Here is a 25,520-nt window from a genome sequence, read left to right as displayed (position 1 = left end):
GGATTGGTTGTATGTAAACGAACAAATACAGCGTAGCTTTACAATGCCACTTATAGGGGGGGGGGGGGTGATGTGTGTGCATTGTGTGTGTTTATATGTGTGTGTACGTGTATGTATTCTCGTAACAGACTTCAATTGGGGATATCGTAGTGTTTCATGTCAAGCAACCAGGGATACATTTCACACAGGGCATACAAACTATATGCTTGTTTGTTCGTAGTATTTAAAAGATATAAAAAAGCACCCTCTTATGGGCCTATAAGGGGTATCTTAGGGATAGGAGTCCTATCATGCACCTACCCATCCTGCATGTTTAGTGCCCGCTAATGTAGGCGAATAACACTTCAGGTAACGGCAACACAAGAGAAAAATTAAATCTGTGACTTGATCCTCTTGATTCTAACCTTGAGTGGGTCAAGAAAAATCCCTGTAGGGTTTTTATTTTACACGTGGATTGCCACGCATTGCCGCTTTCACATGTTCAATTTTGATCGTCTGCACCAGCAGGGCACTTGACTTCCTGTCTCGCTCATCCATGGGGAAAGGGCAACCCACCCATCCTAATGACCTCCTTCATCACGACTGTAGTACAGAGTACACTATACGGCCAGAGATGGACGGTTGAGAGAGACATCGGTACTACAGTCTCGGCATAGTGGGGTACTGCTTTAATTTTAAATAGGAGCAATACCCTACTTAATTCATGTTCAGGCCGAACAAACAATTCCGATGCATATTTAAACTTACCTGATAATCGGGTAAGCATTTTGATGTAAATTGGTAGAAATTTTCCAGAGGAACCAATCTATTTTCCTGTTTTTCTTGTAGAAAATTTCTAGGATGGGTGTAAAATATGTAGATTCTTAAGAAACTCTGAGATGCTGAGAGGCAACAGCCTACAGTGTAGTTTCACTTTTAAACATCAGCAGGTTAATTGCACAGTGTACAATCAGTTCGCCATATCATTACAAGGTAGACACTATGCATCAGCACCACACACTATCCTAGTGACGCACTAATCACTACTCCTGTCTAGCTATGGTAGATCTCAAGAAAAGCAACTGAGGTTCTAAAGCTAGCTCCTTCAAGACTCTTACCTTTCTTTGGACCGATCATGGGAAAATAAACTTAGATTCGCTATTAAAACTAGGAGGACAGAAAATTTACTGTAGCACATGGCTGCATGCCTGACATACACTGTAGGAGTCTAGTTATGAGAAGTCTTCAAGTTCTTGGAGAAACCTAGAGATCAGTAGCAAAGAAGTACAGTGTATATGTTTAAATATTGTTTTCCATTAAAAAAATCTTGTGAAAGAGTGAGGTTTCTACTGCGAAGGATGTTGTGTAACTTTACTTTTTACTAGTGCCAGACAGATGAACTGTGGCCTGCTGTAGTGATATACTGTGCTGTGTGTGTGTGTGATACAGATACTAGCAAGTGCATCATTAGTAGGTGGTTATCTATGACGTGAATGAGTGAACATGCTCTCCAGTAAACTGGGTACATGGCCTAATTGGGTAAGAAATGCTCTGCCCGACACTACCCAATAATACAGAGACCCCGACCAACCAAGATTAAAAGAAACTTCTACACAGCTTGCATGTTATTATCTACTTTATAGAGTCAGCAATTTACGACTGTTTTACTGATTGTGATCAAGACTATGATTGTGATGATGATGATGATGATGCTTGTTATTAATGTTATTCTTGTTCTTGTTGCATTGTTGTTATCAATATCATTTTCATTATCATTATGTAAGAACACGCCATAAGCCGCAGTCACACTAGCAAAAGATTGAGAAATCTAAGATCTTGAAGTTTTGCCAGTGTGACCACAAGAAACTGAAATTTTGCGATCAGCGGTGCCACTGAAGCATGTAGCCATAGTGATGCTCAGTGTTCATCGTTATGTCACAATAACTAGCCATTAGATGGTATGCTCTTTCTTTTTTTCTTGCCCATGCACACCAGTGACCCAATTTTCTTCATCCAAAGATCGAGAAGTTTGGCTGCCAGTGTGACTGCACGACAAAATATCAAGAAGACTTCGCGATCTGAAACTTCTTGATCTTTTGCCTTTCTGACTGCCTTTTGATACAGTGGATGAGACTCTTGCCTTTCAAATTAGCCTCCCAAGTTCCAAATCCTGCCACGTGCGCTGACGTCCTTGGACAAAATATGTTTACCCATCATATCCCTCTTGACCCATGTGTATATATGTGAATACTTCAAATACAGATTTGAAGTCATAAACAAATGTCATGATCCAGAATGGCTCTGTCAGTGTTATTGCATAAATGGCTGTCATTTACCATATATACCAAGTGACAGAAATTTCTTGGTAGCATAGATATATGACACATCTTGGAACCCATGAAAGAGATGTAAAAATATCACACAGTACGAAGGATATCATATGTTGTACATGCAAAATTTATCCTACCAGACATCCAGTGTATTTCCATCACCGCAATTATTAACAGTGAAACAGAAGTCTTTCCAGGAAAAGAATACGACAATATTCATGGGAGCTTGAAACATATACGATTACAGCCCCAAATTCACAGTCCACATGCTGGTTTCTTTTTTTTCGGCCCGGAATATAATATGGTGAAGTAGAAATGATATGCGAAACCGCCAACTGAGAGTGAACAATAAACATGATGGGCATGATATACAATAACATATTTTGGGTGCCAAGGGGAATCAAGCGGGAGTGAAATGAAATGTTACGGCTCTGTCAGGTGGAATTAAGTTGTTGTTGACTTGCAAGGCAGTGTGTTTGTGTCATGCAGTGTCTTTAGCAGCGTCGCCCTGCTGATATTTGTGTTGTTAAATGTCAAGTTCGTGTCAGAAGAGTATATTGCATATATTTCGCTTCCCTGTCTCTCTCTCTCCATCTATCTCCATCTATCTCTGTCTCTCTCTGTCTATCTCTGTCTCTCTGTCTTTCTCTGTCTCTCTGTCTCTCTCTGTCTCTCTCTGTCTCTTGCTGTCTCTGTCTCTGTCTGTCACTGTCTGCTGCTTTTTTTTGTCTGTCTGTCTGTCTGTCTGTGATTTTGTCTCTTTTATTATTTTATTATCTTCCTCTATCTTCGATCTCTCTTCCTCGACCCCTTTCCACCCAGCCAGGGTGTATGATCTGATTGTGCCCCATAGTGTGTTGGTAATGATTTTCAAGTCAGCCGCAGCTCATCGACGTACATATTGAAATACAGGCTGCCAAATGTCCTATCTCTCTCTCTCTCTCTAGCTTGAAGTCCCAAATTTCTGACCACAGAAATAGAGGCTGTGAGGGTATAATTCACTTTAATAAATGGGTGCCATGCACTTAATGTTGTATGTGGTCTGGTGGATAAATTCAGGCTTTTGCCTTTGATTTTTACTTAGCGAAGAATCCCAAGTATGGTTTTGAGACATAAGTATATCCCCCCCCCCCCCCCGAAAGAAGAAGAAGAAGAAGAAGAAAGAGAAAGAAACAAATAAATTATCTGTTGTAAACAATTATGATGAAGGGAGAAATTATTGAGTATACATGTCAAATCATGGTGAGACAACAATTGTTTTTTATCTAATTTTTATTTCAGTGTTTTGAATGAAAAGAAAATCACATCTTTGGTCATAAATGCACTGTATGTGTGATTTGCCACTACTGTTGTTCATTTTTTTCTCTACTATAGTACTATGAATTCCGGACATTTTTAAAATACCAGTATGCATCTATTATGTGGTGATCATTTCTACAACTGTATGTATGTTATCATGAAATCAAAACAAAAGGAAAGATGTGAATGTTTGTTGATTTGTCATTAAAAAATGGCAAGCATATTGGCAGCCTTCCTTGGTTCCACAGGCCAATGCACAAAGTATGTATGCAAGGTTAGCATTTCTTTCATCATTCTATCCAGTGTCATTGGCAGGGGAATGAAATGCGGGATTATCTTCATTGGGAAGATAAAAATAGTTTGCATCGTGCGATGAAATAGGTATTGATCATGGATGCGTTATTAGGGAAGGGAGGGAAATACTGGCTGAGAGGAAGGGGGTGAGTGGTAAACAGGCATTATATTTAGAAACACAAAATGAATCAAGATGAAGGAAATATCTTCAACTGCATCATCTGAAGTATAATATAGTGCCAAACTGATCGTAGATACCTCACTCGTCGCTAAACTATTCTCCAACTTCAATCTTTCTTTTCTCTGGAGAGTATATCTTTTTTTAAATGGTCGCATTATGAGCCACGTTACCGAAAATAGAATGAATAGGCAGCGTGGATGAATTAGCCGTAGGGTCACGCAAAGGCCAGTAGGACGTCTCTGATATCTATGCGTTCGGCCCCCCTCGCTACAGAATTAGAGAATTTTGTCGCCAAAAGTATTGGCCCCTGTCATACCCTACATTTCCTGGCAATGACATCCTGTCCTTCCGCAGCTGCCCCATCATGGCCGAAAATAGTCAGTTTAAAGTGAACTTTGGAAAACTTTTATCTTCACTTGCACCGTTAAGTGCTAGATATTTTACTTTTTTCCACTACACCCACTATCACATTTTGTCCTCCATTGTATGTGACAAATAGAGAGACAGAGCTTGTCGTTCCTCTATTGTGGTAGAGGTTTAGACGGAAAGAAATGGGACTAGATTGATATTGATCATTGAAACAGTGAATTGTGATATTCGTACTCTGAAAAAAGAAATGGGGGGGGGGACTTTAGGTCTTACTAAACTTCTAGATGTGGCTTCTTTGTTGTTGTTGTTGTTGTATCGTGCACTTGAATATCATACAAAGCTACCAGTGCATGAATATCGTTTTAGATTTAGATTTTGAACAAATATACTCTCATTCAGAAGTAAAGTGCAATGGAAGGTATTAGTCAATTGGTTAAAAAAAAAAAAAAATGTTGCATGAAAATCTGTACGTTGACAGTATAATTGTCCAGCTGGTTTTGTATACATCCAGGGATGCTTGGCTTGTCTGGGAATCGCTTGTCATTCAAATAAATCATCACAAGAATTGATTTTATTGATTCTATTAGGAGTGTCAACTCCATGCAGGTCTAATCATAGGTACAGTATACTACATGTGCAGTCAGAATATTACTTGAGGTCAGTTTTGTGTATAGGCATCAATAGATTGGTGTTTATGAAGGAGAGTAGAAGGCTGGTTGGTATTATATACTGTATATTATTCTGAGTGGATGTACAGTCTGCCTTCATTGTCAGATGAATATTGTGTATGCGCTCTATTTCACTGCATTTTTATTTTCCCAAATTTTGTAAGTTGACCGATACTTGTGAAATTACTACCTGTTTTGCCTCCGGTTACACAAAGTTGGAAAAATTACTCCTTTTTTTTTCTCTCTTTTTGTCCCCGCCGAACGAGTTCGAGCAGGGGACTATGAAACGGGCTCCGTACGTGTGTGTGTCCGTGTGTCCGTGTGTCCGTCCGTCCGTCCGTCCGTGTGTCCGTCCGTGTGTCCGTCCGTGTGTGCGTCCCTGTGTGATCAAAATGTTCAAAATGCTACTCCTTCGCCATTTCTAACCCGATTTTGATTCTGTTTGCTTTATATGATAGCACTACATGGGAGCTTTGAAACTTCTATACAGAATTTCAGTTGTGACCTTTGACCTTGACCTTTGACCTATATTGTACATTTTGCTTCAAAATGCTACTCCTTCGCCATTTCTAACCCGATTTTGATTCCGTTTGCTTTATATGATGGCACTAGGTGAGGGCTTCAAAACTTCTACACAGAATTTTGACCTTTGACTTCTTTGACCTTTGACCTTGATTTTTGACCTACATTGTACATTGCCTACAAAATGCTACTCCTTCGCCATTTCTTACCCGATTTTGATTCCGTTTGCTTTATGTGATGGCACTAGGTGAGGGCTTCAAAACTTCTACACAGAATTTTGACCTTTGACTTCTTTGATTTTTGACCTATATTGTACATTTTGCTACAAAATGCTACTCCTTCGCCATTTGTAACCCGATTTCAATTCCGTTTACTTTAAGTGATGGCACTAGGTGAGGGCTTCAAAACTTCTACACAGAATTTTGACCTTTGACTTCTTTGACCTTTGACCTTGATTTTTGACCTGTATTGTACATTTTGCTACCAAATGCTACTCCTTCGCCATTTCTAACCCGATTTCGATTCCGTTTGCTTTATGTGATGGCACTAGGTGAGGGCTTCAAAACTTCTACATAGAATTTTGACCTTGACTTCTTTGACCTTTGACCTTGATTTTTGACCTATATTGTACATTTTGCTACAAAATGCTACTCCTTCGCCATTTGTAACCCGATTTCAATTCCGTTTGCTTTAAGTGATGGCACTAGGTGAGGGCTTCAAAACTTCTACACAGAATTTTGACCTTTGACTTCTTTGACCTTGATTTTTGACCTGTATTGTACATTTTGCTACCAAATGCTACTCCTTCGCCATTTCTAACCCGATTTCGATTCCGTTTGCTTTATGTGATGGCACTAGGTGAGGGCTTCAAAACTTCTACATAGAATTTTGACCTTTGACTTCTTTGACCTTTGACCTTGATTTTTGACCTATATTGTACATTTTGCTACAAAATGCTACTCCTTCGCCATTTGTAACCCGATTTCAATTCCGTTTGCTTTAAGTGATGGCACTAGGTGAGGGCTTCAAAACTTCTACACAGAATTTTGACCTTTGACTTCTTTGACCTTTGACCTTGATCTTTTTACCTATATTGTACATTGGCTACAAAATGCTACTCCTTCGCCATTTCTAACCCGATTTCGATTCCGTTTGCTTTATGTGATGGCACTAGGTGAGGGCTTCAAAACTTCTACATAGAATTTTGACCTTTGACTTCTTTGACCTTTGACCTTGATCTTTTTACCTATATTGTACATTTTGCTACTAAATGCTACTTCCGGCGGGGACATATATTACGCACCGCGTAATTTCTACTTTTCCTTGTTTTTTCCGTAAGGGATGGTATTTTATTCTTATCCCATCACTGTGGCTCTCTGTTGTGAATTGAGCCACTTGTTCAACTGTCCCAATTTACACAATATCATTCGTGATGGCATCTTATACAGTTCCTGGGTGTGATGACAGTCACTTACTATTGGGTACTCAGTTTTGAAAGTCCCTAATACAACAAATTAAAGCACCCTTCCAGTTATGCCGGAAGTTCTGACATTTAAAGTATTCCATTTCCCCATGCAAGGTACTTCCCCAGGCTGATAGGTTTCCTGGAATTAGAAGAATGCACCTCAAAAATATTGAATACATGGGATGTGATTTCAGTGGATGTATTGTTTCTCAATAAATGAACCCTTATAACAGGAATATTTAATTCATATTGTAGGTTTGTGTGTGTGTGTGTGTGTGTGTGTGTGAGTGTGTGTGTGTGTGTTTGTGTGTGTGGTTTTTTTTTTGGTTTTGTTTCAAGAGCATAAATGGATTTCTGTCTGTATTGGGGTTTGACATTCAGTGGGACCACCCACAGATTTATTCCTTGTGCTCTTTCAATGCAGTGAATGTCTCCGTCTCAGTTCTACAGAGTATGTGTACATTTATTCCATGTGATAGCTTGCTGTTCGTCTTGTTTCTGAAAGGTTTAATGGTATACCACTTACACTTGGCAGAATATATGAGGAGTTTGATTTTAAAAAACTGTTTAATCACATTCTTGTCAAGATTTGAAATGTTTGTGACTGAGCCTGTGGAGAAAAAAAAATCCTTAATCCTATTTTAGGAATATTTCTTGTTATGTAACTAGTGGGGAATGATGGAACTTGCTTTAAAATGTTCAAAAATGGTGCTTAACCCAGTTTCCTATCAAACACTTCATATTGAACATTAAAAAGCTTCAAAGACAAATGAGACGAGCCCTATAGTCTGCTGCTTCCTTGTACAAACATTCCACCTAGTTTAGACTGGTAGGCTTTTACATAAATGTTGGTTCTCATTCCTTAATTACTGTAATAAAAAAGGACAAAAGAAATTGAAGAACTTAAGAAGACTGTTGCTGCCTTCAATGTTTTGGCTTTGGACTGGAGTATCTTGCAGGGTATAGCTTCCATTTGTTGTCATTTCTGTTCACACATCCACTCATGGATACGGGAAGAAGAAGCAAAAGTTACACTGCTCTCACTTCTGGCTGTCATTTCCTGTGGCAATCCCTCCTCCACCCCCCCCCCCCCCCCCCCCATCATGAGGTCAGCTATTGTCTTTTGTCCCCCGGATGTTCGCCCAACCGTGGTGGTGTCTGGACTGCGGTCTATTGTTTTCCACTGTCTGCTGTTATGGTGTTTATGTTGTTGGTTGTTGGAGTTGTTAAAATGTTGTGTGTGTGTGTGTGTGTGTGTGTGTGTGTGTGTGTGTGTGTCGGGGGGGGGGGGGGGGGGGGGGGGGTTGCTGTGACCAGAAAGTCCAAGTTGTACATACATGTGTTAATTACAGGTCCTGATGTGTATACGTAACTGTGTGTGTTCATGTGTATGGACCTTGCCTGAAGACAGATGCAGCGAAAGTTTGTTGATCTGTGGTAGTGTGGGGGACGAAAATAGCCTGCTTCGATCAGTAGGGAGATAGTGCATGATATTGATTAGTAAGGAAGGATGGTGGTTTTATTTTTTTTTTTCCCCAGCCAATATGGTTTATTCACCCTGGGCCTTCAATTTATGGTGATTTGTGGCGCACAGGTTTGAATCAATATTCAAGCTCGATACATTTGGTATGACTTATGAAGAACACATACCCCAGCCTACTTTCAGGAACCTCGATATGATCTTGAATACAAAGTCAGTATAAAGGGAGGTTGAATGTTTACCTCGGTATGGGGAAATGTTATGTTTCCTTTTGTGTCAATGCCTCTATTTTTGTAAAGTCTTTTTGAATCCCTTAAAAACAAAAGAAAAGAAAAGTGAGACTGAAACAAGCAGAGACATGCAAACAAAGTTTGGAATGCAGTGTACAATTGTACATATTCAAAATTTTGCATTGGTAAAGGGTATTGTTATGTTTTCTACTTTTTGTGTCTATTAAATATGTTAATTTTAGTACTTGATTATTGCTGAAGTATATGATGCAATGTAAATTATTGTAGAGTTTTGTAGTTATGTTGAATATAAGATTATGTTTTGGTATAATTGTGATATATGTAAGGCGCTTAGAAACTGTGTATTAAGCGCAATATAGATGGTAATTATCATCATTATCATTATTCAACCACACACATGTAGTATCATCATCTTAAGGTTATTTAAAGGTTGATCGTAAAGAAATTAATTGACTGATATTATTGTTTTTATTAAACTATGTGGAACCTGGTTAAAAAAGAAAGGGCTATGAACCTACTCATCCACTGAAACTCACTCAAAATACCATGGCAATTTATTTCCTCATTCTTAGTGACAATTCTTTTTGTTTTTTGAGAAGTACATGGAAGCTGGCAAAATATGCAAGGTGCTACGAACCCACTCATCCACTGAAACTCACTCGAAATGCCATGGCAATTTATTTTCACCCATTCTTATATTGACAAACTATCATACCACAGTATTTCAGTTGATACCATTCTCATTCCCAAAATACCACGGTATTTCTCTGGCCCAAAAGTACACCTTATCCGAGATGAGCACTATGCATATTGGTATGCAAAAAGATAGGAAATGTGTTACATCATAGGTCACTTTGGAATTACACTGCGATGTGGTTTTTTGTGACATGCTTCACACACAAAGCTCACTTACGTATTTCAAGTAAAGTTTGAATGACAGTCCTAAATACTGTCGACTGAGAGGGATAAGGACGTTACAGACACTATGGCTTTAGTGGCAACTTAACACCCTTATCATTCTCAACCGACAAGTATTTAATGCAAAGTTTGAATTACCATTCTAAATACCACAGTGTTTTGCAATATATTTTGCGGTGTATTTGCATTCTTCTTACAAAACTAGAAAAGAACTAGTAGAGAGTACAGACCTCCGCCAAGCAGCTTCTTTCCACTCATACACGCATGCTGAAAATTGCCCAATTTTCCCAGTGATGAAGAAGCCTTGTGTTTACCGGGTACCTCATCAGTTTCCTGCTGCACGGCGCCTGAGCAGCAGTGCATGCGCTTTTAGTGCGCTTATTCAAGCCTCAAATACGCGCAGCTTGAACTCCCAAGTTCACTGACCCTATTTGCCAAAACATTAAAAAATCCTTCAAAAATTCGTAAATATTCCAAGATCACTACCAAAATTTCATCATCTGTTCCTTGTGTCGTAATTGTCTTTTCAGATGAGTTTGATCCAAATCTGTTTGCAACTTGAGCTGTTTTGCAAACAGGCAAACCAAGGACAACAAAAACATAACTTCCTTGCCCTCAGCGGAGGTAATAATGTCCAAAATACGGAGCAAAAAAAACACAGTGTTAGCGTCAGGCTCACGAAATTTGCGAAATATTGGCGTATACAGTAACATTGAGGATTGAAGGAAAGAAGTGACACAGTGATTCAATGTATGTACCTCATCATACACTTACTATCCACTGATTCGATGATGTCAGCCCGGTTGCTAAGGGGGAGGCAGTATAAATTGTACGCAAAGGCAGCCTTCAATAAAGCACACTGAGCCTACTGGCCTTTAGGTAAAGGTCAAGCGAGCAGTGATGGCGGCGGCCGTGACGTGATGAGATGGACGGAGTCGATGCTGATAACTGATGTCATGAAACATTCATATGTCGATGGGGCCGAAGCAGTTATATACATGCATTTAACTCCTTGTTCTGTAATACTCTACCTTGTTTCCAGGGGTACTACCCAGATGTAACATCTTTCTTCCTTCCGCCCACCCCCCTCCCCCCCCCCCCCCAAATCTGATCAGCCAATCAGATGAGTGTCCGCTATTCTTAACACACAAATATGGAGTTATTCACTACCATCAGCAACTTGACTGTGTAAAGTCAATGGCATTTTACAGTTTGTGGTCCTTAGACATTTAACATCTCAACAGTGGTTACCGGATTCAGGGGGGGGGGGGGGGGAGGGGGGGCAGGGGGGGGGGGGGAGGGGGGGGGGGAGGGGAAGGGGAGCAAGTGGTCATATGGCTCCGTCAATCTATAATCATGCTGATATTGACTATTTGGTGTAGGTGTTTATCTCCACATAGCGGGGTTTTATTAATTTAAAAAAAAAAGAAATCATATTTTGTTGACTTCAAAAAGTCACTTCCTGGTAACCAGCTGATGTGGGTGAGAGATAATTTAAGAACAGAACTGCTTCATCATTACAGTTGCTACACGACTACGTGTTGGCCCTATCTGTACTGTGGTCTAGATAGGCCAAGTTCATCACCTCGATGAATCTCAGTTTCTAATTGTGTCAGCCAAATTGACTTGAATGCTCAAGGTCTTTAACAGACACGTACACAGATCGTGTGGTACCATGTCTGCTACTGACATAGGCTGTCATGGCCCTCCTACCTTGTTAAAGTTTTCTTTTTTTTCTGCAGTGTGAAGAAAGTTTGTGAAGAAAGTTGCTTGTTTTAAAGCCCAACTGTTTTTACTCTAAAAGATGGTACTTCCTCTGCTTAATTTGTCGAGAATACATCATACTGCTTATCTATTTCATCTGTATTGTGCACGTGTCTAAAAGATTTCAATCATCTCCTTCTATATTGTTTTGATTTGTAGCAACTCCTGCTCAGCTCATTAGCTCATTTTTTATTACATAATCAATCTGTGATGCATACAGTTTCCTTTCCCAAACCACATCCCGACCGACTCCAAATTCCTCCTCATACCTATGCTAATTGGCCAATACTTGCGACCGCATAGAAAGATTGACCACACATAACGCTTTGTTAACAGGAACTCTGGTAGTTGTGTGTTAGGACATATCATGTTGTTGTTGTTTTTATTGAGACTACATAAAGATTACATTTCTTTTCTGCAAGAAAATAAATGTAGAGTAGTGATTGATAGCCTGCTTTCCCAGCTACTCATGCCAAAGATGAATCTGTCCCATGCCAGGTTCTAAAACATGAGAGCATTATCATGTCTATCCTATCAAACAGGTAGGTTTAAGCGAGTAGGAAAGGAATGTTTGCCGCTTGAAGTGAGACTATGCCAGAAGTCCGCCTGACTATAACTTAAATATAAAACAACTATCTCCTATAATTCTGTATAATATGCGGATTGGCCTCTGGGGGTTTCTATGAATACATACTGCACAACTTTGATTATACTTGTTTCTGGGGTCGCTATTGTATTGTACGGCTGCCAAACTAGGCAGTGAAACTATGCATACTTCTCTTCAATACTCCCTCCTCCTCCCCCTTCGTAAAAAAAAAGAAAGAAAAAAAAGATGAGAAATAGATCACATGGTTTATATATTGCTATGCACAACTACTCTCCTCCCCCCCCCCCCCCCAACCTAGCTGTCAACTTTCCAGGAAGTTGTTTAGGTCATCACTATGAGTGGCATTGTCCGGGGATGAGCATCAATTCGGCAGCCGTGCATTGTCTCAATTTATTTTCGTCCCACGCCGCATCTGCCTCGCCTCAGACTCTTTTCCTGCCTTATTGTTTGTGACGGGCGCCAACTGCAGTTGTAGCCAAGCACGCGACAGCTGATGTGGGCATTTTACGCCGTTCCAAAGCAGGAGAGAATGAAAATATATTGGCTGATCTTGCTTGTAAATCAATAGTGCTTCTTATAGCACTGTAAGTTTGTGTTATGAATGTCAATAGTGTGTGCTTTGTGGCTATATCAGATTTTTTTTTTTTTTTTTGGGGGGGGATAAAGATAGATGTACTGTAAGAGCAATTTTTCAACTTAATTTGTCAGTAATTGCCAATATTACACAGAAATAATAACTGAATTCATAAATTCTTAAGTTGAGGATCAGTTATAAATCTAGTAATTGAGATCCTTTTGAAAAATTCAGTACTGAAGCAAACAATCATATTAATATGATGAACAAAAGACTCAAATGAAACGGAATTATGTATTCTCCCTCATAAAAATTAAACACTATAACAATGAATAATCCAAATTGTAAAAGTAAAAATCCATCGCCAAAGCACAGAAATTTGTTTGTAGAAGCCATTGGTTAAATGATCCATGGAATATACATTTACGTACATTTCTATGTTTTTCCATGTGTGACATCGGTGTTTGTCATGGTAATATATGCCAGATTCTTTAGTACAATAGAATCAATGTGAATGTGACAACCCTGCTTGCGATAACAACCATTAACAGTGGGACCCGGAACTGACCTAGAACTCACTGCCCAATGATGGGAGGCTGGGTGGGGAAAACATTTCATACAGCCATGCACCATTGGTTGGTTAATCGCAAACACACTATAGGCTGCCGCGATAAGGAGATAGTTCGGGGAATTCTGTGCTTATTGGGTCACGCTGATAGAGTGATTAAAAGTGCGACTGGGGTCGGTACATTTCACATCGACCATCTGTAGGAAGAGGGAGACCGAATATTAGTGGTCAACCCACTGGAGCAGAATGTTGATGTATTCATGAGAGGTGCTCCAAGGTAGTCCCTCTCACTTGAATTGCTGTTGGTTTGTATTTTTTTCTTTTCAAAGATTGAAATGAAGTCTTCTCAATAACCTGATAGGATGACTATTTCAGTCAATAGCTTACATCAACACTTCTTATCTGACCTTATGACAGGGCTGTATGGCAAAGATAAACAAGCAAACGTACAAACAAACAAACAAACACACAAAAAATGCTACAGACAATTAAATTCTCACTCTACAGAAACATAAAGGACCTGCTTTATTGTCATTCTCTGTCCAATAGCCGCCTTCTTGTTCTTTTTGTACCTTTGACATTTCTGAAACGTGAAGAGCTGAATCGTAAAAATAGAGAGAAGTTACTGCTTCTTTCTAATCCATGTATGTCTGCTGTGGGAAAATTTCAAAATCAATCTTTCATTGATTTAATTACATGCCTCCCATGGATATTAATGACCATCCATAAACCAGAGATGTGGGTTTATGAAATGCACCAAAGAAGAAAGAGATATTGCCTTCAAATTTGATTCTTATAGAGTAGATTGTATTTCATTGCTTGAAAACTAAACCCTCTGAGGGGCTGTACAATTTGTATGATTGTTTTGCCCCGCAATTACGGAATATTCCATGTGCAGTGCGGCTAGCCACATGAACAGACTGAGTGAAATGTCACTTGACGGAGGAACAGTGACCTTTCTTGATAGAGTTCATTGAACTCTCTCCATCCTTTGTTTGAGGCAAAGCATGCTGTGATTACTTTGAGCTGTCACCAATTTTAGAACAGATTTTCTTCTTTATATCACAGACTTTATGTGAAATTTACTGTATTTTTTTTTGGGGGGGGGTGGGAGGGGAGGGAGGGGTGAGATAGTATTGCTCTGCAGCTAAAGTATAGAAAATGATGGAGAAATCATACTTCATGATATCCATGTGCATGTTACTTGTCGCTCATGATGAGTAATTTCATTAAGATGCTAGAAGTGCTTTCACATTTCTGCAGATGCTACAATGCTTTCTAAATGTCAGATAGTGGCAGGGTTATCCTCGCTTGCTGGGAGAGTGCGTGTGTAGCTCAACTGAACAATTACACCATGCATTGTGCATGATGTTGTTCCAAAGTACTCGGCATCAGGAAAAACAGCGCATTTAAACAACTTGTAATGGATTGATTACAGCTGAAATCCATGGAGTTATTTTTTTAATGTCTGTATGATGCAATAGTGTGGAATAACGTTTATGAGATTAACAAATTCCTTTTTTCTAAGAAATATTTTTACTCTTTTATGCCGCCTGTTGTCAACCTGTTTTACGTGATACATTGCAATCAGAGAGAATTTGGAAAAACAGCAATGTCTGTTGTCTATTGTGTGTGATGTGAATGCATTATATTCTTCATGTGCCTCGAGTTACCAAGAAACTGTTCGGAACTGTCTCTGACGCAGAGACGGTTCTGTCCTGCGTCAACATTTGAAAGTAATTCTGACACAACATGCATAAACACACACACTCACACACACACACACACACACATACATGTATCATCTAAGCTTGTGAGTTATGATAAACTCATTTGCTTGAAAGGAATGTCATTGGAAGGATATACATTACCTTTTCTTCTTCAACTACAACTGTGGAATTCCACACCTGTTAACACAGATGACTGCCTATGTGTGAGGTGCATGATGTGCTATGTAAGAAGAACTGAGGGTATCATTCTCTTGTTACCGTTGGCAACCCATTTGTGTACAATGTCACCGCACTTTGTGATGGTGCTACAGAGGGTCAAAGTTCACTTCTTACTGGCTGTGTGAGACAGCACCTCTATATACAGTTATTATAAAATGGGCATTAGAATCTCATTAATCTGATTGGTCAGTTATCATGCCTTAATTTTTACTGATCCACACTGAGCCATGTGTCCGATAGAATTTGAAAAGTCTTGTACGGTATTGAGAGTGTACTGGATGCATGATGGGGAAAAAGGTTGAATTTCATGAATTTATGGGCCCATTTTATAATATGAATGATGCACAGGTTTATTGCATGGATCAGTGAGAACTGGATGTCTTGTTTAACTTTGGATAAAACCCACTCGCTGCGCTGCTGGGTTTTAAACAGTTCTAAAGTTAAACTTGCGCATCCAATTCTCACCTATCCACTCTGTCCTGTACATCATTTGTATGCCAAACGTAGCATATACTGTATACGCCATATATTTCGCGAGTCTAAATTTTCACGAATCGGGAATTCCCAACAATTTCGCAAGTGGTTAAATTCGCGATCCAGGAGTCCTGTACGGAACAGAGTAGTGTACACGCGTACGTCACATTCACATCGGGATCAGAGTCAATATTTTCGCATGTCTTTAATTTCGCGAATAGCACCTCACTCGAATTCCCAAAAATTAAAACCTCACGAAATATTTGGCGTACACAGTACACAATTTTCCTGTGTTAGCACCTGTAGCATCAGATCCAGAGGCATACAATTTGTAGTTCCATCAGACTTAACTTCCCCCTCAAAAAAAAAAAAAAAAAAAAAAGATTTAAAAAAATCTTCCCAGGCAGCATACAACTGCAAATAAGAAGAGAATTTGTACATCATTAGCTGGGAGATTTTTGTCCTCGATGGGAGATTCTGGTGAATGAGACTCTCTCCTCTGACATAACGGCTGCAGTTTGATGTCCAGGCATCCGTGTGATGTCTGGATGCAGAGCTCTGTGACGTCAATGAGATGTGCTACCTTTGTTGCTTTACCTACCTCTCCCCTCCCCTCTCCTCCTCTCCATTGTCTGCTCTGCCCTTCTGGGTTACTCTGCCAAATGCTATGAAATGATAAGAGCTATTGAAGAGTACCAAATTGTTTTGTGTTTTGTATTATCATTTTCTCTCTTCCATCTTTTTTTTTTATAATGGGGGAGTTCATTCCATTCCCCCTCTCTCCTACCTAATGATATTCAATTTCTCCTAGCCTTCTTTTCTTCTCCCAGCTGTGACTCTCTACTCTGAATGCAGTGGGGTCCTTTCTTCTCTGCACTGTGTACAATTTATTTTCTTGTTTAATTAATGTTTATATAGTACAACACATACACATTCATACACATGGATATATATATGTATATATTTGTACTTGACAAAATATTTCTGTTTATCACATGATTGCTTTTAAAGAAGTGATGATAATCCTGGTAATCATAATTATGATGTCAATTATTAATGGTAATGAGGATAATGATAACTATGATCATCATTATCACAATAATGGGAGTGGTGATTTTAGTTGGTATGTAGTAATCAAAAGACTGTCTACGTCAGTGTGAACCTTGCACCTACTTTGTAGAGGTAGCACCATGTACATATGGTGAGCTCTAGTTTTCTGTCATAAGAGAATTGTTAATGATAGATAAATGGAAGAAATGATGCCAGTGAATAAAATTTTGTCACTGACAAACCATTTTGAATGGTTTTTGCTCAAGAGTAGACACTACCCTTGATGTGTAGCCACGCCAGAACTACCTTCAGTCATGTGAAAACCCTGCCTCGTGCATGCGTCTGCATGACGCAAAAGGACCTCGTGCAACATGCAATTAGCTCATTAATGGACTCTCTGATTTTTCTCATTTGTGTTCCAACAAGTGCTGCAGCTTTTGTCCCTCCATGCGTCACATGCTGCGGGAGCTCTTTAGTTAGCTGTCATTACTGTCGGGTGTCATTACCTGTTCTCGTTCATTCTCGGCTTTTCATTTATGTTCAAAATCATTTCCAAGACTGATGGCGCTTTGCTGCAATTTGCCGCAATTGTTGACGTTCCCTGCTCATGATTTATGCTGTGCTGCCATCATTGCAGCAGTGATAATTGATGATGCTCAACTTTGATACAGTGCAAGCAAGCTTAGGTTAGGTACAGTTGAACCTCTCTTATCCGGCCTCCCATTATCCGGATCTCTCTATTATACGGACGCAATCTCGCCGTGATTTTTTTTAAATAATTACGGGAGGAAAGGGGGATTCCCCAACTCCTTGAGAACTCCTACACAAACACACATGAATTACATATTACTTCCAACATGATTAACATACATTACATCAAATTTCCTTCCAAATTGCTTACCTTCAGACATTTTAACATCCCCAAACATCCCCAAATGTAACAATGAAAAGGTTGCAGTATACACATTACTACATGTGGTACTACAATGGGCTACATCAGTACATGTGTATGTATATGTACATGTATAAAGCATTGAGTCTCCCGTATCCGGCCAAATCCCTTATCCGGATGAGCCCCGGTCCCGACTTGTCCGGATACGAGAGGTTCAACTGTACTTGAAATGTCTGAAATGACTGTGATCAAATTACTAAGTCTTGATGATTATTAAAGCCATTCTCATGTAATGTTGGATGCTCATGAGCCTTTCAGACATGCTACATATTTTCTGTGTGTATTACATTGTATGTAAGCTGCTCTTATTGTTTCTCAAGATCTTTTTTGGAACCATCTGCACAGCGATGTACTAATAGTCCATCTTAGTTTATTTGCCTTTCTATTTTAGGCGTGTAAAATATCAAGGCATCTGTGAATATACCACAGGTATATATCTACTTACATCCAATTCTCCTAACTTTCTTGTTCATTTCAAGATTGTTGGAGGTAAGAATTAGCAATCAGTCTCTAGTATAGTACTGGCATGATTTGAAATGACACTCTGTATTTATGAGTACCTGGTAACCTTTATCTACGTAATGTTCAGAAGCTATCTTTTATGATGCAATTTGTGGTGTAATAAAGCATCATGCGCTGAAATAATTTTCCCCAATGAAGAATGCAAAGGACGTTCAAGCTATGTTCATATCTGTTCACGCGTGAAGTGCCGGGCTTCCTCAGTAATGCGGAACAATTGAATTACTATTCTCTTGACCTTATTGATGTCGGCGAAGAATTTGTGGCGGTAAGTCTCCGACGAATATATCCCCTTTTCAGGCTCCTTTTCTCCAGCAGAGTCGTTTGTGCGGACTTGCAATCTCTTTGCCCTCCCCCCCCCCCCCCCCCCCCCGACTCCCTCCAGTCAACTATGGACCAGCCGCTGAAACCTGCGCCAATATTACAGCGAGCACTCTCTGTGTGTACCAGGGGCAAATTTCAATTAGGATGCACTCCCGATCCCCGGGGGGTTACCATTCATACGCCTGTTTGATATCTGGCTACAGTCATTGCTAGCTAGTGTTGGGTTGGTGAAGTTCTGTACTTGGTTCCTACTCTGATATGTCATGAGGGCATATTCTTATTAAATTTTTGTCCTTCTCTCTCTCGTATTTATTCCTTCTTCTTTTTTCATTATGCCCAGTGACACAGGATGGAAAGTTCAAAATAAGTCACGTAATCAAAAGGGTCCAGAGGGAAAAAAAAAAAAAACTTGGTCGTGTACAGTGTACAAAGACACCATTGTCTTACCTAGAAGTTTGAATGTCTTCTTCAGCTCTTTTGATATTTCCCTTTGATATGTGATGAAAGCTTAACATAGAACGAGCAGAGTTGGTGGATGAAATCATGAAAATCTGATGCTGTTATTCAGTATGTCAAGAATACCTAAGCGGGATGTACTTTATAAAATGACTGGAGTAAAGTAGTAAACAAAGATTTCAAATTAGTTTATTTCCACAAGTTCAGTTAAAAAATATACAGATAGACAATCAATCAAATCAAACATATTATATACATATACAATCCAAAAATTATTTTGGGTAAATACATAATCATAGTTAAGAAGTGTGTGTTGAAGATTGACATAACAATTAAAATAAAATGGTGGAGGAAATCAGCAGTAGGCCATTGGCCTTTCGAGGCTGATCCCATAACCAAATTTACAATGTTGAAGCTGTATGTCATTATACACTGTGTCATAAAACACGAGTCACATAAAAAAAAAAAACACCCCGATTTGCAATGAATAAAGACAAGAAAAGAACATCCAAAAGAAAGGGACCCAGACATACCAAAAATAACCATAGGGGAGTGGGACAAATGGGCAAGAATTATGATTAGATATAATTAAATAACAGTTTGTGCAATCAGTATTCTAATAAAAATCTGCATAAGAGCAAGCAAAGTTACATGTCGTGACAATACTAAACAAAAAAGTGTTGTTCTTCAGATTTTTGCATCAATTTCTTACTTTAAAAAGGCCATTTAATCTACAATAAGTGTAAGTCTGTTCACTTGTGGTCAGCTTCTATGAAATTCAAATACTCAAGTATGATGTTTTAGTATATGGATTCGAATCAAACTGATCTGTGATACACTAGAGTGAACGTCAAGTTAAAGATTCATTCTTTTAGAAAGTGCACAGAAGTATTGAATGTGTTTATTTGGCTTTGATGTGTTTTTCTTTCTTTTGTTCAAAGTAAAGTAAAGAAACAAACAAACACAGGTGTGTTTTGATGGGATTCGTAGAGTGCTCCAGTTAGATAAGTTTGTAAGAAGTATGGTCCCTCAACACTTTTGTTTTGTGGATATGAGAACTTTAATAAAGCAATCAGTCACTTTCTAATGGCCATTATGGAGATGCTTACGTAGAAACTATTATTTTGCTGCAAGTGCTTTCTTCTTCAGCCATAATCATCTTTTCTGGACAGTAACTGATATGTGTTCATGTCATCCATTGAGACATAATTATTGAAGGAGATGGTAATACTTATTATGGTGTTCATGCATTTTTCCTATCTGCACTCTCTCTTTTACTGCAGATATATGGAGTTTGGGTGTGTTACTGTACATGTTGGTATGCGGGGAACCCCCATTCAACGAAACGAACGATAGCGAAACACTTACCAAGATTATGGATTGTGAGTATCACATGCCGGAGCACCTGTCCGAAGAATGCCAAAGGTAAGTGATTTTTGTTGTTTTTGTTTGATACCTGATACTGGCACACTCCTAAATGTGCTATGATAGTGTGCTCAGATAAAATGTCACCAACGAGATATTCGTTTCTTTGGGTATTTGAACAAAGCGCATGAATACCAAGAAATGAATTGCACTCTCTTGATCTTAATGAGGAATTTACTCCAAAATACATTATGAATTTATTTGCTTGGCACTCTTATAAACATTGTACAGGTGGAAGTGAAGTGTCGAAAAAAATGCCCAATATACATTTAAGGCGCTATTTCCTACTTTTCACAGAGATTCAGGCATGGCCTTCACTTGCGGTGGGCTTTGTTATTGTCTTTATGTCAGAACGGCAAGCAGCAATTTGCGTCGTGTGTGAGTGTACATGTATGCCACTCGTAGCTAGGTTTGTGGTGAAGTCTTGATTTTGGACCATTGATGTACAGATGTGTACAGTGCAAGAAGATCCAAGCAAATAATGAAGGAGCTACACTGGTTCTGTACACTGTCAAGACTCCTCGCACTCTATATGTATACACACACACACACACATAAACACACACACACACACGCATAAACACACACACACACACACACACACACACACTAATATTCAATCATCAAAATGCAAGTTGGCCTAGTTTATATGAGAATGACCCATGGGGTAACATCACAATATCCAGTTGATAGTTCATTATGTATCAGTTACCCTGATTAACTACTTTTCCACATCCGCAGACTGTCCCTTGGGTGTCGTACAGAACTGTGCTCACTTTTGCGTGAAATGGCAACCCATACATGTCATAAAATGAATTGATTTTCTAAACTGCTTCTCGCAACGTATCGTTTGCTTGAAGAATCCAGACTTTTTTTCGCTTATCTCATGTGAATGGAAAGACTCTATAAGACTGAATAAAAAATGGCTTGATCTATGAGGAAGACTTTTAATTCTTACCACTTACCCGTGGACTATCATAGCTAAAATTTGGAGCATGCTATCATTATTGTGTGTGCTGTCTTCAGATTATCTTCAAGTTTATCACAAAAAATGTCATTTTCAAATAAAATGCTGATATGAAATTGCATCTTCAGATAAAATAAAATGATATATTCAATACGATTTTCACATAATGCTCGTTGATGCAAAATACCATTCTCAGATTGAATTACATGATGCTGGGAAATGCCATCTTCTGCTAAAAATTCAGTTATAAATGCCAAGTGCCATTTGCAGACAAATTTTTATGGGCGTGGGAAGGGAGCCCAACAGAAGGTAACTCCATAGTGCATGTTAGATGACAAAAGATGCCTCAAGGATTAAGAAAAAAAAAGATAACAGAGTTAAGGATTTCTTAAAATCATTAGTTGCTGAGCTGAGATGGTGGTTTGGGCTTAGCTTCAACAGATGCAGAGTTGACAAAGTGAAGGCAAAATTTGGTCGATGTTGGGATGGGATGCAATATGCAGATAATCTAAAACTGGATTTTGGTTTGATGAAAAAAATTGTTCACATTAGCAGCAAATTAGTTGAAATCAAAGAGAAGTTAGACAAAGTATGAGCCAAATGCTGAGGAATCACAGCTAGTTACTGAGCAAGTTCTTGTAACATGCTGTATCATGGGCCCAATGTCAAAAGAGTATTCTAGAACTGTATCGATAGGTAACATGACTACAATGTCTGCCAAGTACCAGTAGAACCTGTTTGCAGTTTACACGTAGCTTCCTTTCAATTTGCACAAGAACCTTGATTTACTGTGTCTTGGGAAATGTATAAAAGCATTATGTGCCAAATATATCGCAGGCAGGGTCTTGGAAATTGTTGTTTTTACCCCAAGAAATAGAGAAATCAAGGACTAGTTGAAAAAAAAGAAATGTGGAGTGGTAGGCTAGAGAAATCTCAATCACCGTACAATGGTAGGTTGTTTAGAAGTGATCACAGAGTATACTGTATACGCCATATCTTTAGCGAGTCTAATTTTTCGCAAATCGAGACTTCCCAACAATTTTGGGAATGGTTAAATTTGTGATCGTGGAGTACGATACTGAATGGAAAAATGTACATTGTATGTGTGCATGTTACGTTCATGTCAGGATGAGAGTCAATATTTTCGAGAGTCTTTAAATTCATGAGGAGCACCTGCTTGCAAAATTTGTGAAAACAAAAACCTCACGAAGTATTTGCCGTATAGAGTACACCATGCTATTCCTAGTTGTCCCTCAGCCATACATGTTTGCTCTAATGTGAGTTCCATCATGTTACTCCTACTTTTGTTTTCTACTGTACAACATGATATCAATTTATCATAATTTTATAGTAATGTTGCATAGCATTTCTTATTCTTTTCAGGTTTTATCATAGATGCATGTGTATTACATTATAAAGAATAATTTCTCTATTCTTTGAGAAAAATGAGAAACAGGTAATGAATTTAGTGTGATTTGATATAACTATTGAGTAACTGACTTTCTATTGATCTTAAAGTTTGTATCAATAAACTTTCCTTGAATTTTTACAGATGATTTTAAGTCATGTCTCTCGAGATAAGCTTAGTCTGTACTGTTATATTAGTTTACGATACAAGTCTGATTTTAAGTAACATATCTTGGCATCAAGTTTCCCTCTTTGGAAAGTCATGTGTTCCAACATGTGTTGAGTGGGTGCCATTGAAATGATTCAGTTAGCTACTTCTTAATTTACTGTATCATTTGATTGATGTGTTGTGATCCGTCAAGGTTTCAACTGCAGATAGGTATGAAGTGATACATCATTCTGCGCACACGCACACACACACACACACACACACACACACACACACACACACACACACAAATCCAACAACAACAAAACTGTAGTTATACAGCGTGTACGCTTTGTACCAGCAATTCCAATGTACTTTTCCTCTCCCAGGTCAGTGCAGGTTTTGATGGTCGATTAGTTGATCTGTTGTCTTACTGTAGGTCATCTAGGTGATTCTCTTACAGCCTCTCTGATGGCTTACTTTCGACATGGAAGTGCCCCGTCCTTTCCTGCAAACCACAGTCAATGTCTCTTTCTATGCCATTGCCTCTTATTCAGCGAATAAAAATATGTACTCGTAATGTGGTTGATAATATAATTCGTCTTTCTAGTTTTAGTGTAAGAAAATGTGCAATATATGAATTTGAGAAAATTAGAAAAGACAAAAAGTGTGTAATGTGTATGCAGTTCCTACCTGTGCTAAAGCTTACAGCCCCATTCCCCCCCCCCCCCCCCCTCTCTCTTTCATCTATGACAACAATATTATACTTGGCCTGGGCCTAACCAGATACTGGAAATGACAAAGTGGGCTTCATTAATACAACTTATGAATGTAACTTGATAGGTAAGGACTCTCTAATTTGCAAGCCGCTCTAGTTTCTACCACCATCAATCATCTCAAGATGATTCTATTTCAAACAGCTGATAGATTGAGACAATTAGGACAGAAAGTAGACTTTAATGTCCTATTTCCTTATAATACAAGGAGAAGTCTTCTCTAGCCATTGCAAGGTGAATGAATCTTTGATGTTGATCACGCTGATGATCCTTCAAATACTGTATAAGGGTTAAGTTTTGACTTTGTGAAATATTCTCTGTGGTAAGAATTAGTCCAATCTGTCTGTTTAGATCCATCATTATTGCGAATCAAATTTTTACAGGTGTACAATGTACTTCAAGCCATAGCAAAGTTTTGTAGGGGATTCCCATTAGAAGGTCCCCATCCCCATTACAATTAAGGCTGTGTTCCCCCTTTATGTTAAAAGTCATATGACAGTAATTTTACATATCAAATGAACATTTCCACAAGGGGCCTTGCTCACTCAGAAGGACAATTGTTAGATTGTGGTATTTGTCACTCTCTCTTTTCCTGAGACCTAAAGCCAGTGCAGTGGTTTATGTGGTGAGCAAATGAAGCTGCACTCTATTCATGTAGGTCTGCTATACCCTCTGCTGCTTGTTCCCAGAGAAGAAAAGAAATACTGTACAAGCTGAAAGTTTCGCGGTGGTTTTACTTTCGCGAATTTCGCGAATTGCCTTTGAACCACGAAAATAACAACACACGAAAATATTAAACGCGCAAATAACTACGCCGAGTTAGACCCTTGCAACCGCGAAATTAACAACACGTGAAAATGTCCTCCAAGTAGTAATTCGCGAAAATATCTGTACGCGAAAATTTCAGCTCGTACAGTACAGCTATGGATCATGCTTCTTAGGTTAAGTAGGCAAATTTTCATAACATTCTGTGCTTTTCTGATCAATAGGACAAAGTCGACAAAATTATGCTGCAAATTGAAATAGTACATCTGTGGGACCAGCATGTAGGGATATGAATATGATTCATTTTCAACAAACTCCAGGATGTTTTTATTTGATCATAGTTGATCAGGTCTCCATTTTCTTCTGGTGTTTTTGTGCAGGGCTTGCTTTTGCACTATATATCATTCACTGTCAACTTTCATTTGATTTTGGGCACAAAATTTTAAAGTAATTTAATCTTCGCAAATTACAAGGTCTTGAAGGGGCAAGTATTTTGCATTGTCATCCAGTCAAATTTTAGTGCACATGTACTGAAATCCCTATTTAAAGTCATGCTCATGGGAAGAATTGAATTAGGACAGCATGGACTTGTATGCAGAGTGACATTTTGCTGTTTCAGTTCACCTTGACATTACCATCAGTGTTAGATACGTATGAAGCATGACTTCCAGAAAGCCTGGTAGAGCTCTGAAATGTTGTCGACGAGCAACGTATATTTGTCTCTGGCTGTAAAAGAAATGTTGTTTACTACCCAGTGGAGTCTTTAGGGATGAGGATGGAAGATGGTCTTGGGGTAGGATTTAGCCAGAGGAATTAAGGTGGGGGGGGGGGTGGGGGGAAGAGGGGGAGAAGGGTGGGATGGAAGAGTAGAACAAAACTGAGAGGAGGTATCACTCAGGTCTGTTCTGCAATATGTCTGGTCGTCCGTCACCTCATCTTGATTTGCCCGCCACCGGAGGAGGCATCAACGGAGGGAGGCGTGCACACAAATTGGGGATGAAATGTACGCCATCTGACGGGACCGACTATGATGCGCCCC

The 25,520-nt window shown here is 39.0% G+C and overlaps 1 protein-coding gene across 1 annotated transcript in view; it reads left to right on the top strand.

Moving 5' to 3' along the window:
• LOC139721480 (uncharacterized) overlaps positions 1-25,520 on the top strand; it is an 85,226-nt gene that overhangs the window by 29,257 nt on the left and 30,449 nt on the right. The window contains exon 2 of the mRNA XM_071632796.1: positions 20,277-20,418. Coding sequence (XP_071488897.1) covers positions 20,277-20,418 — 142 coding nt within the window. The remainder of the gene's footprint in view (positions 1-20,276; positions 20,419-25,520) is intronic.

Source organism: Diadema antillarum, unplaced genomic scaffold (genome assembly GCF_040938485.1).
Source record: "Diadema antillarum isolate AM-2024a unplaced genomic scaffold, OU_Dant_1.0 scf00000143, whole genome shotgun sequence".
NCBI classification, from domain to species: domain Eukaryota; kingdom Metazoa; phylum Echinodermata; class Echinoidea; order Diadematoida; family Diadematidae; genus Diadema; species Diadema antillarum.
The sequence above is the reverse complement of the archived record's forward strand: the minus strand, read 5'-3'. Positions and strand labels throughout refer to the sequence as shown.